The 13,506-nt window shown below is 39.2% G+C and overlaps 1 protein-coding gene across 1 annotated transcript; it reads left to right on the forward strand.

The window, feature by feature from the left end:
- The first annotated feature begins 21 nt into the window (after window positions 1–21).
- On the forward strand, window positions 22–13,506 carry GTF2H5 (general transcription factor IIH subunit 5). Its single transcript, XM_072966121.1, has 3 exons — window positions 22–177; window positions 907–979; window positions 11,180–13,506. The coding sequence occupies exons 2-3, from the start codon at window positions 945–947 to the stop codon at window positions 11,358–11,360; spliced, it is 216 nt and encodes a 71-aa protein (XP_072822222.1). The 5' UTR covers window positions 22–177; window positions 907–944; the 3' UTR covers window positions 11,361–13,506.

A 13,506-nucleotide genomic window follows, 5' to 3' on the forward strand; every position in this document is an offset into this window, starting at 1 on the left:
CGTCGCTGTCGCGATGACGTAGCTGGCGCAGGCGCACTCCGTCGGCGACGCCGAGGCGCTGCTGGATCTGTGGGCGGAGGTGCGTGGTGACGGCTCTTGGAGTGTGAGAGAAGAGAGGGAGACCGGGGGTCTAGAAGAAAAAGAGGAGAGGGAAAGTCCAACAAGCCTGTCCTTCAGGTACTGGGGTAAAGGGCGGTATCCCGCCCCCTTTCTGGGCTCTTCCTGACGAGGCCGGTCGGCTGTCCCGCAGGGAACGTTGGATTTCCTTTGGGGAGGCATTGCCCGGCACCCAGGTGTAGAAGTTTAAGGGTTAAGTTGGCGGGGCTGAGTGGGTTCCTTTCCTTCAAGCTCACATCATTGGGGGACGTAATTTACTTGGCAAAGGAACACGAAATCTAGAGACCTGGATTGTACTTTTATTGAGTAGGGGCGGGCGGGAGCTGTGGCTTAATCTCTTCGTCAGTAAAACGAGATGGTCGGACTCGCTATACAATTTCTAAGGCCCTTTTCAGAGCTACCATTCTATGATTCCTGTCTCCAAGGATGTTAAGTTTTATCATACTCCTATACTCCTGGATGGGAAGAAATCTTTTGACTAAAGAACATACTTTAAACCTTGGTTGGGGCACAGTGCTGTATAGTCCCCTTGCTTTCATTAGGATTGACAGCGGGTAGAATTTGTTTGCAAGTAAGATTTATGCATTGCTAGTATTCCAAATAGATTCATTTTAATTTCGCTAGAAAATCGGAATATCTGTTTTCCTAGTGTTAGCTCTGTCTCTCATAGACGCACATGTTTTGACGCTTAATTTCTTGGCTCATTTCGAAAGTAAATCCCCAAAGGGTATGGAAGTTGATGGTTTTGTGTTTTGTTACTTTACACCCCCCCCTTTTTCTTTTTTTCAGCATTTTTATGGTCATCTGCACCTTCTGACTCGGAAAAGATGGTCAACGTCTTGAAAGGAGTGCTTATAGAATGGTTAGTGTTTTTTTTTTGAGGGGAGGAGGTAATTAGGTCTATTTAATGGAGGTACTGGGGATTGAATCTGGAACCTTGTGCATGCTAAGCTAAGCATGCACTCTTATGACTGAGTTGTACCCTCCCTGCTAAGTGGTTAGTAGTTTTGATACTTAATGAGTTTTAAATCTGCACATTGAATCTTGATTTGCATGTATACTTCCAAAATCCATTTTTTGTTTTGTTCTAAGATCTAAATGAATCAAGTCTTTCAGCTTTCTAGACTTCATTTTTCTTACTTAATTAACAAGTGGGACAGATCTTGTTGCTGAGTTTCTTCCTGCTGCCACATTTGTGTCTTTGTTGAATTGATGTAATTGGCATTATTTCCAAGAACTTTTGGTCAAACCAGCATATTTGTTAAATTAACCCTCTTTAGGCGAACAGGCCTTGTTTCTCAAATCATCAGGGATTGACTAGAATTTTAGGTTCTGCCTGAGTCTTCACAATCACAAACTTTGGTCTTTAAAAAAGAGAAAGAAAGCCAGTTGAAGATTTCTTAAACTAGGCACACATTCCAAAGGAGAAACTAGAAACATTGGGCAGAATTGAGCTCCTCATAGCTAATGTAGGGCTTAATTTTTCCCAGTCTGAAAACCTGAACTGCTAGACCACTCTTGCTCAGTCTCCACTTGTATGTTTGCCCCACCAAACAGTTCTGTCTCATCTGGGTGTCCTGCCCTGTGGCACTTCCATTGTCTGAACATACTACTTTCTACATTTCTCTGCCCCTGACAGGAGCCACTGTATGTATGGATGATGGTACTGTTTCTGTAATGGCAAGGCTGGGGGAGGAGCAAGACCAAACCCTACAATACTCTGGCATTTAGAGCAGCACTGTCTAGTAGGAATATAATGGGATCCACATATGTAGTCTTAACTTTATAGTAACCACATTGGAAGGTAAAATGAAACAGGTGAACTTAATGTATTTTATTTAACTCAGTATACCCAAAGTATCACAACAGGTACTGAATCTTCAAAGTCCATACAAACGCTTCAAAACTTTACTAAGTCTTTTTTCATACTAAAGCTTCAAAATCCAATGTGTATTTTGCTTTTAGAGCACATCTCACAAAGTAACCACATTTCAAGTGCTCAGTAGTGTCATGTGACTATGGCTACCTTACGGATAGTGCAGATTTAGAGTTTGAGTAACACAGGCAATTAAGAGAACAGCCAGTGAAGTAGGAAGGAAACTAAGGGAGGGAATGTTTCCTGAAGGCGTAAGGGCTGTGTCTGGTGGTGATGAGAGGTGGGATAAGGTGAAGACACCCTGGAGGTCGTCAATTTTGTGTGAGAGCTGTTTAATGGAGAAGTGGGATAGATGCTGGATTGGAGTACTTTAAAAAGAGAAAGGGAAGCAAGGAAGTGGAGACTATTTGGAGAAGTTTTGTTGTGATAATGAGCAAAGGAATAGATGGGGTGGTAGCTGAAGAAGACTGTGTTAAGGGACTCTGGTTTTTGTTATTTTTGTTGTTTTAATGTGAGAGACTAGAATGTATGTTCATAAAAACAAACCACTAGAGAGAAGAAAGGTAGTCACTTGGGAAAGCAAAGGGACAGATCTAGATCCTAGAAATTCTAAGCATACCATGCTGTTGTCTTTTGGAGAACTTTTTTTTTAGTGAAGTACAGTCAATTACAACGTGTCATTTTGTCAGTTTCTGATGTACAACACAGTGTCCTGTTCATGCATACACATCCATATATTCGTTTTCATATTTGTTTGGAAAATACTTCTAAGCTAATTTTTGTATTTTATTTTTCTTATCACTTTGTCATAATTAATAGAAACATTTTACTGGTTGGTCTTTTAATGTTAATTTTTAGCACAGAGAATACACACACACACAGTGTCAGCTATCAGTTTTTTCCCTTTTGTTTCTTCTAACTCCTAAATTTAATCTTTATCCTGGATTTGATCAATATTCACCCTCTCATTGGGTTTTCATATTTTTGTTTTCGTTGGTAATTTAAGCTTCATTCATCTAGAATTTATTGGAAGGAGGGACATTTTACAAGGTGAAGATCTAAGTTAGCTGCTTCTTTTGGTCAAATAGCTGAAAAATTGTCCAGCACCATTTATTTCCCTCCCTAGTGATTTGTGATGACTCTTTTATCGCACAGTTTCACTCCCGCTACTTTCCCTAAGTCTCTCCCACATCCATTTTTTTTTTCTTTGTCATTGTTACCTATTCAAGAATAACCTTGGAATAATTTAGTCTGTTTCCAAAACAGTCCTTTTGGAATGGTGGTTGGGATAGTATCATGCCGATGTATTTTTTTAATGATGGCTGGACTGCATTTTCAAGAGCAATACTCTGGGAAACTCATTAAAATTTCAGTGGTAGACTCTCAGTTTAGTCTTAAGAGCAAAGAGTAAGGATCTGTGAGAGAAACTGAGGTATATTCTTTGCTGATTGGGTGAGCTCTCCTCTAGTTTGCTTGTTATCAGGCCTCTGAACTCTGCCTGGGTGCCAGTGGCCCTCTGTCACCTTGCTTTTCCATGTATTCCCCAGGCTAGCAGCAGCAGCATCACCTGGAGCTTGTTAGAAATGAAAAATTTCAGACCACACCCCACATCTACTAAATCAAAATTGTACATACAAAAGGATCTTATCATAGTGCATTTTCAGTTTGAGAAACATTTAGTCAGCTTAAGTTTGGTAATCAGTTCCCCTGTAGGGAATTGTTTTGCACCAGTGCTACTGAAATTTTATTTTGCAGATGGATATTGTCCTTACAAAACTACTTTTTCCCTTCAACGTGAATTCTAAAATAAAGCTTGCATGATTTTTCAAAAGGATAACTGTCTTCCCAAATATACAGCTCTTCCAAGAAGACTCCAGGCCTAAGAAACAACAGATTCATAAAGGGTTTGGCCAGAGCCTGTGAGTCCACTTTCATGATCAAGTACACATGTTGGAGTGGTAACTGGAAAATTCCTTCAATTTCCCTCCTGTCTTTGATGCCAAAGAGAAAACTGTTAGTAATACAGTATCAGCATAAGTCTGTTTATTACTTCATAATAGCCATAGATTATGTGAAGCATCTAGGTGCATTAGAGTACAGCTTTACATTAAAGAAGCAAATAAACCAGTTTGTAATGCTGGCCACTTACACCCAGCTATCAGTGAACTGAAAAATCAAAGTACTTGGATATAATAAGATTCTCTCCTCCCAAGGCTTATCAAATACCAAAATCTAAAGCTAAATTCAAATTTTTTATATTTTTATGTCAGAATGAGGTAGGTGAAGCCTTCCTCTTTGTTGGGATCTACCACTATCAACTGCCAGCCTCACACCAAGAGTTTTCCCAAGTCTAGCCAACCACAGCAGTCATCGAAGCAAGGAGCATATGCTCAGCAAACGTCTGTGTCCAAGTCCAGGTGCTGGAGCAGACCTCTGGTGTGACATTTATCACAGTTGGTTTGGCAGGTGCTTCAGCAGGGAAGATACGTTGTCTGGGTGTGCACTCCAACCAGTGTACAGTACAGTAGCAAAGAATCTAGAGAAACAGATATTCCTAGTCCAGTTTCATCCTATGGGTTTGGCTTCCAAACCTGTATTGTATATGAAAAACAAGAGCTAAGGCAAAACCAGTCTAACCACTGTCCTATTCTTTCACAGCATTTATATATCTTTTGTGAGCCTTTGCTGCTTCTTCTTAACAGGTCCACATTCACTGAAGTTTCCTGGGCACCCAAAACAGTGCCTGAAATATATATATATATCTGCATATATATATATATATCTATATATATCTCTATTTGAGTGCTTAGTAAATATTTGTTTACTGAAAGAACTTTGTTAATAGAATTGAATCAAAGAATGTAATCTCAGCCTAAATTCTAGGTTATTAGTGTCCTTTAGAGCTTGTCGGTTACCACAGTGAGGATCAGAGTGGATAAGAATAGGTTCTTAATAAATTGAATTCAAGTTTCAGTACAAAAAAGGTGTGCACACTAGACTTCGTTTTTGACAGGTTACACCAGAATAGCTTCGAAATGAAGTGACTGTTGTCTTCCAGTCGTAGCTTTTAAAAAGCAAGCTCTCACCAAGCTGCCGACATGATGATAGAAGTGCAACCTTGAGAAGTAGCTGATCTGGAAAGTAATTTGATCGGTCTTTTGGGCTTTTATATGCTTTAGCGCAATAATTCCATTTCTAGATGTTTATCTTATGGAAGTGATCATAAGGAAAGAAGTGATCCAAACTGCAGATAAAATTTTAGGTAGTTAAATGTGCTAATAAAACAAGGTGTTGATTTATGACATTCTTATAATCAAATAATACAGCTTTGAAAATATTTTAAGTGATATGAACAAAGCCATTTTCACATTCAATAACAATTTTCTAAAACATTCTACTCTTAGAACATAACAGAATTTACAGACAAATACTTTTTAAAATTTTAAGTAATTACATCTGTTAGTTAGTTACTATCAGGAAGGATTGTTTACCATTGACTAAGCAAAGATTATTGTTCTGATTGGATGGACAGTACTGACAACTTTATCCAACCGATTAATGTTGCAGTCTCTCTTACATGTAGCTACATCATCCTAGTAGGCCCCTCATGGTGTAATATGTTTTAGAATCATATTTTATGGGAGCCATACTGAGGTTCTTTAGGAGGTGGCTGATGATACCCGCCCTTTACATTTCCAGGGCAAAGATATTTTTTCCTGCTCACTAGCCCTGATACCAGTACTTCGACCAAATACATACATGGCCACTTGGTTTTGGTTCTTTCCTGCCAGTAGTTTCGCCCAGAGACTTTCTCATGTTCAAGTAAACAGCTTATATTCTTGCAAAATATTCTAGGCCCTCAGCACTTCCTAACAAAATGTCCCTTAAACTTTTGAGTGTCTTTTTGAATCATTACAGATTATATTTCAAATACATGTTTGAAAGTTCAATATCAAATTGACTGCTTTCCATTTTCTTTCAAAAAGCTTGAGGCAGTTGATATTAGAGGTAGTTATTTCGGTGACCAGTCATTTTCTAAGTTCTCATCCCATTTGTCCTTTAGTCGTGTTTCCTCAGGTACAGGGAATACAGCTAGCATTCACAATGGTTTGGAGTAGAACACAGATTAGGGGCAGTGGGGTAGAGCACAAAGATAGTTTTGGTATAACCAGTTTAAATTATCTGAGAAAACTGAGAAGAAAATAAAACATATCAACATGACTGGTGATTTTGTACCAGATGAAGTTAGCTTAGAAGTTAGTTGATTTAAAGGCAATATAAAGAAAAATATTAAGTAGTATATAATGCAAGTGCTACAAGAGATGGTTGAAATGCCAAGGGTGGTATGCAAATAGCAAAAATATTTAAAGCACTGATGTGTTGATTCAAAGCACAGATCGTCAGTCCCCTGACGCTTCTTGGTTTCAGTTGTTTAGCTTTTATTTAATTGAAAGTATGTAAATTTATTTCACTTAGAAAATTTCTGGAGCCTGGTCTTTGGAACCACTGAACCCTTGCTATCTATAGTACCTTGTAGTAGCAGCTAATTAGAGCAAATCGGTGTCATCTGTGAATGCACAGCACTCAAACAGTAACAAGATAGTGTATCCCACTTGGGTAGCAATTTTTCTGATGTCCTTATTTATCCTTATTATTGTTACATTTAGACCCAAAATTTATTTTAAAGGGCTAACAAGAAAAGCCATTGTTTTTATCGTTATCTGCCTTGAGACTCTCATTCCCATGACCTTTATTCCTACTTTTCTTTGTTTTCAGTCACCCAAAAAAGCCACAGACTTCCAGGCCATCCCTCATTCCTTTAACACTCATGACCTTATGGCTCTATACATCTGCTTTTAATTTCTGTCTCCTGCCCGCCTCCACCCCATCCTTGCTCTAGAACCTAGTGAGACAGCAGCAGAATCCCCTATACCCTCAGCCTCTTCCTTGAACTTTCCCGCTTTCTTTCCCCAGTAACACCTCCCTACCTTTTTTGAATATGTCGACTTTTTTTCTCTAATAACCTCTCGTACCATTGGGCCAAGAAATGGGACAGGTCTCTACCTTGCTCCTCATTTGCCACTTGCAGAAATCCTCCCTCCCTCTTCCATAGAAACCCCAGGTCTGAGTCTGACTAGACCACCCTCTGATCCTCCTCTGTGTAACCGTCTGCAAACACCTGAGTCTTTCCTTGAAGGCTACCTGTCACTCTTGAGAAGTTCTCCACAAATTCTTAACAATTTCATGTGCATAGTCCTTTCAGTACCCTGTCCTCTTAGTTCCCTGACCTCTTCCAATGAGCTCTCCTCCACCCTGTCACAGCCACCAATTCACATAGTCAATCCTACCTGTGTCCCAGCCAGTGCTGCCATCTCTTCAGAATCTCCATTTCAGGCACCTAACTCTGACTGCCACCTCCTCTTCCCAGTTCACTCCCTCTAATGCCCTCATTTTATAATTTCAACTCTGCAGACTTGCAGTCCTTTGATCCTCCCACCTTTTCCCTGTCCTTGACCACCCAACATCCTTTCTTTCCTCCATCCCCTGCTTACATCCCACAGTCCAACAGCATACTCGTTTCCTTGCCCCCACCTCAGTCACACTGACCAGATCTGGTTCAATCCAGCTCTCCCCCTGCTCTGAACCTTTACCTCCACAGCTCTGGATGGGTGGAGAAAACATGCAGACATACTGATTGGTCTCACTTTAAATTCATGATTGTTGAACTCATGTGAGCCTTAATACTAGTCTGCAAACCTGTTACGTTTCCTAGTCCATCTATTCTCCCACTTTCCTAGTAAAGCTGTTATATTTAATCAAATTAAGATGTCATCTGTTTTAAAGATTACCAATATTTTATGTACCTCTAAGAAAAATTACTGCCAGCTGTACTATAACATGCCATTAAATGTAAGATCCATCTCAACTTTGGAGTTGTTAAAATGGGGTAGGGAGTGGGGGATGTGCTTCTTAGAATGGATGGGATATATTTCATACCTTCACAAGAAGAGAACTTGCCTCAAAAATCTTCCCTGTCCTCACTTCAGCTGGTTACCTTGTTCTGTTGCACTGAGAAAATGGAAGCAATCAGAAGAGAACTTCCACTAGTCCTTGTCACATGGACCGAGGCCCATATACTCCTTCCTCCCCCACAGTCACTTTGGGTGAGCTGTCTGTTCTCCTGTCTACAGTCAGCCTCTCTCCTTGGGAACTGGATCCCAGCCTGTCTTGCCTAAGGATACCTTTTCAGCAGTTTTCCTCTCTTTCTCCTGCGTTATCAACTTTTCTTTGCTAGATCATTCCCATCAGTATCACAAGCATGCTGTAATCTCCTGCTGCTCGGGCAGGGGGTGAGGAGCAAAAACTCCCACTTGATTTTCCTGCTGTTTGTAGCAAGATTTCTTAGAAGACTTGTTTATATTCATTTCCTCTGCTTTCTCTCCTCTCAATCTGAAAACCTCTCCAGTCAGGCACTCCCCCCTATAGTCGTGGTCCTGCAGCCGCTCTTGGGAAGGTCCAGTAACTTTCTGAATCCAGAAATCAATTCTCAGTCCTTATCTTCTTGTTCCTGTTAACAGCATCTGACCCAGTTGATCTCTTCCTCTTCCTGGATCTCCTTTGTTCACTTAGCTTCCGGTACTCCTCCGGTTTTCTTCCTCCCTCAATGGTCACTTATTTATAATCTACTTTGCTGGTTCATCCTATTCTTCCTAACCTTTTGATGTTGGGGTATCCAGGGACTGGTCCTTGGACTCTTCTCTGAAGCACTGCTCACTCCTTTGTCATGGCTTTAAATACCGTCTGTACGTTGTTGACTGACTGACTCTTCGTTCTGGGCTTCACTTCTGAAATCCAGAATTGTATATCCAGCTTTCTGCTTAGCCGCACTTGGGTACCAGAAGCAGCTCACATGTAACATGCCTTAAACCAGACTCTTGACCTTAACTGCACACCTGTTCTTCCTGTGTTCCTCCTCATCTCAGTGAAAGACAGTTCCATCCTTCCATTTGCTCACACCAGAAATCTTGGCGTCTCCTTAATTCTCTTGAAGCTCAAGTCCAGTCTCAGCAAGTTATGTTGGCTTTACGTTCGACATGAATCTAGAATTCAGCCACTGCTCATCTTCACTGTTACCACCTGGGTCCAAATCGTTCTGTCTTGTCTGGGTTACTGCAGTCACCTTCTCATTGGTCTCCCTGTTTCCACCCTTGCCTCTACCACCACCAGTCTTTTCTCAACCCAGCAGCCAGTATGATCCTTACATTTAAAATATAAGTCAGTTGTGTCGGTTAAATCACATCACTTAGTAAAAGCTATAGTCCCTAAATTCATCTTAAGGCTCTGCATGATCTGGACCAGTTACAATGTTCTCGCCTCGTCTCCCATTACGCTCCCCTTCAGTCACCCCACTGTGGCCTTGCTGTTCACTCTGCCTGGGATGTTCTACTCCAGTCACCTCCTATTTGCTCACTACTTCCTGCTGGTGTTTATTCAGGTATCACCTGCTCAGTAAGGCCTTCCCCAACTTCCCTGCTGACCCTTGCAAGATCCTATCACTGTCATCACTGCCATTTCTCATCCCACTTCCCTGGTTTGTGTGTGTGTGTGTGTGTGTGTGTGTGTGTGTGTGTCATAGCGTTACCACTAGAACGTAAGCTCCGTGACAGAAAGGGCTTTAAATTACCTTGTTCACTGCTGAATCCCCAGCCCAGAATAGCACCTAGTGCCTGGTAGACCTTCAGTGTCTATTGAATGAAGGAATAAAACTTGAGATAGCAAATCTGCTGCTTCTGAACAAATCAATTTCCTACATTAGTATAGTCATTCTAATACTGCAACTATAGAATTTAACTGAATTTTGCCAAAGTCAAGTGGTAAGTGTAACCTAAGTATTCTGAACCTAAGATAACAAATATACTAGAAACTAAATTTAAAATCTGTCATTTCTAAAATGGGCAGACTTCCTTATTCACATTTTACTGCATAGTAAATTATTAACAAAATTATTTTAATAGTTATTTAAAGTAATTAAGATAATTTTTTAAGGAAGTGTTGACCTTATTAACGATTAATACACCATGAACCATACTCATTTAGTGATTGAAGTAAATACCTTGTTAGCTTCACTTATACCTATGTTTGTACCTGAAAGAAAACATGGTTTTCTGTAAATTACACTGACCTCTTTTGAATTAAATTGTTATGTTTGTAATTGATGTTGACATCCCTCAAGAAATCAACAGATAGTGTAAGATTATGTTTCTCTAAGAATTAAAATCTGTATGCAACTTGACATTTTTATATTCATCTTTTGCTAAACACATTATTGTATATTATATTAGGTCTAAAGGGTGTCCCTTGTTGTGAGTCAGGGTTTTTATGAAAGAAACATATTTCTTTAAATCTAGGAGATGTTATCCCTCTTTCCCTTATGACTGTGCTATTCATTCCAAACTAAAAAAACCACAAATAGACTTGAATTTAGATCTCTTTGATCAAAGCAATTTGGTTACAATTTCCTTGAAAGATTCTGAATGTTAGTTCAGACTTACAAGTTTCAGAATGTTAAGGAAGGGGGAAAAACTTGAATATTTACTGCAAACCAAACACTACTCTTGGCATTTTTCTCCTTTAATTTCCATAGCAGTTCTGTTATGTAGGCTCACTTTGAGGCTTTGGGAGGTGACGTACATATTAAGGTCACTCAAGTAAGTGATAAAGTAGGGGTTGAATCCAGATCTGAGTTTTGCTATACACCCTGCTTCATCAAAGTGACTGTTGAACTGGCTTTGTAAATTAATTTGTCACTGGCAAATTAGTGAAAACTATTGGCTTCTTAAACGTAATAGCCATGGACAAGTTAGGAAATTTATCGTTAAAATCAGTTAAGAGGGCTGTGCTTTGAGTCCCTACTAACTACAAAGCTTTGAACAATCCCTTACTTTTTCACTTGTCAGTGGCAAATTATTCTTTTAAAATCTTGTCATTGGTCTCTTTCTCTTAAACTTAACACCAATAGTTCTAAAAATGCAGCTGTGTCAATTAATCATTAACACTTGAGTCGGAAAGGGAGTGAGAGACTGAACTTTTAAAATTATCCTAAAATTCTGCATGTGCAGCTCTTATCATTCAGGTCTCTGTAACTTGACAGTAAGGTATCTCGTCATCACATGTTTATCTCTACAGTGACCCTGCCATGAAGCAGTTTCTGCTGTACTTGGATGAGTCAAATGCCCTAGGGAAGAAGTTCATCATTCAAGACATTGATGACACTCACGTCTTCGTAATAGCAGAGTTGGTTAATGTCCTCCAAGAGCGAGTAGGTGAATTAATGGACCAAAATGCCTTTTCTCTTACCCAGAAGTGAAAATACTGGATATTGACCACTTGGGAATTAAAAGTAACAAATGTGAGAGACTCCTCATTCAGTATCTTATGTGACTGGTTAGATTTATAGAATTGCTTGAAAACCTGTGACAGGAAAGACTGCAGTATCATTTGTTTGTTAAAAAAAAAAAAAAAGCCCTTGAACTGACTTTCCTGTTCTGTTTTTTTCAGTACATGTACCCTAGAATTAAAAAAAAAAAGGAAAAAAGCTTAACAGTTGGCTGTAATTTGTCTTTTATTATCCTTTATTAAAAATGTAAATGTAATTGGTTTTCCTACCTTTTTAATGCCAATTTAATACATTAAGAGTATAATAGAATATACTTTTAAATCATCAATTTATCCTGGATATTTATTTTGCTTTGTTCCTATTAGTAATTGGGGGCGTTTGTAGCGTGGGCATGATTGGTTTTGTTTCTACTGGAAATTTCACAGGTAGGCTATTTAGATAAATATGCCAAGCTGGGAACTTTAGTAATATTTATGTCTTACAAATAATATCTTCACACCAGCCAGCTCTGTTGGTGAAGAAGATGTGGAAGAGAACTATGCAACATTAACGCAAACTGCAGTTTGCATTTCCCTAAAAATGCAGAGTTAGAAACAACCGAAGGGGGAAGGCACGTGCCGCTCTTCAGCTTTCGTCTTTCCTTGTCCTGACTTTGTTGGTCACATTTTCCCATAAAGACAGGTGTTCTTTTATTAAGAAATCAGTGTTACTTGGGCCTTATTCCCTGTAAGAATCCCTGTTTAAGCATATCAAAAAAAGGAAGGTGGTGGGGTAGGGTATAGTTCAGTGGGTGGTACCTCTATTATGAAGAAAGAAAGAGAAGGAGAGAAAGAAACCTAATTATCCCCCCCCCAAAAAATTAAATAAATACTTTTTTTTTTAAAGGGAAGAGATAGAAGGAAGTCAGTCTTGGGGGAAGGTGGCGTGGTTTGGCTAGGATATGTTGCACATAGTTCTATGGTTAATGAGAAGCAGAACAGTAAAACTGCTGGGGGCCTTGCTTCTCTTCCTAAAGATAGTGTTACTAGGGTGGGTTCCTGTGGTGGGAGTTTTCCAAGAGAAAAGAGAACTTTCATGATGTTATGTGGAATCTTACCAAACCCGCTGTACCCACCTCCTCATGGTATGTTATTCAGAGCGCCTGTGTACAGTGTTCACTTACACATGCATTCCTGAAGCTGGAAGTTTCCTCAGTTACGTATATTTACCATGATTCCTAGCCATATAATTCAAACCACACAATTTTGATTTTCACATAACACTGCAAGTAATTTTGATGAATTATTGGTATGTCTGGTACTAAAACTTGTTGAATAAAGTACATTTCTTTAGGATTTCCAACTATACTGAAATGTTATTACCTTTGTATTTCAGGCATGTCTAAATTGATTTCTAATATGTCCTTGTCACCTAATACCTTTTAACATGAAACTTAGAGAAAATTTTTCTCACAATCCCCATAGTTTAAAATGTGCGGGAAAGACTGTTGGACAGTGACTGCAGAGTGATAAGTGAAGGAAAATCTTTATTTCATTGGCTCTTTTCTTCTGTTAAAAGTTGAGTTATGGCAAATGTTCAGTATCTTTCTCTGGACACTGCGTTAGAAAGATGGGACAGTGTGATGCTAGGTGTCCCACTTGCAGCCACTTAGTTTAAGTTAACTTGTCCAACTGTGAGCAAAACTAGGAGAGAGCAGGAAGTATCCAAGTGGCCTTTTACCCACTCTGCCTGGAATATGATGGATGTTCTTTGATTCGGTACTCTTTAGAAGTCTAGAGCAAGAGATGTTGGCTGCTGGGTACTGGAGAAATTTACTACTGTCTTTTTATTTTTAACAAAGTCCTAAGAATTGTAAAAGTGGTATTAAGTTAAATTTTCCTAACTGCATAAAAATATTTTAATTTATAAAAGATTCTTGACTAGTCACAGGTATTTATATACTAAACTTGTGATATTTTAAGAATTATACTAACTTCTTGAGAAAGGTTTTTTTTAAATACTCTATCAGTTCAAAAATACTGAATTCCTACTCAGCCATAAAAACCGACAACATTAACGCCATTTGCAGCAACATAGATGCTCCTGGAGAATGTCATTCTAAGTGAAGTAAGCCAGA

This window comes from Vicugna pacos, chromosome 8, assembly GCF_048564905.1.
Source record: "Vicugna pacos chromosome 8, VicPac4, whole genome shotgun sequence".
NCBI lineage: Eukaryota > Metazoa > Chordata > Mammalia > Artiodactyla > Camelidae > Vicugna > Vicugna pacos.

Excerpts from the sequence above, each read along its gene's own strand:
- GTF2H5 (XM_072966121.1), top strand. The coding sequence starts at position 945 with ATGGTCAACGTCTTGAAAGGAGTGCTTATAGAATG. Across the intron at positions 980-11,179 it reads AAAGGAGTGCTTATAGAATG|TGACCCTGCCATGAAGCAGT; the intron begins GTTAGTGTTTTT and ends TTATCTCTACAG.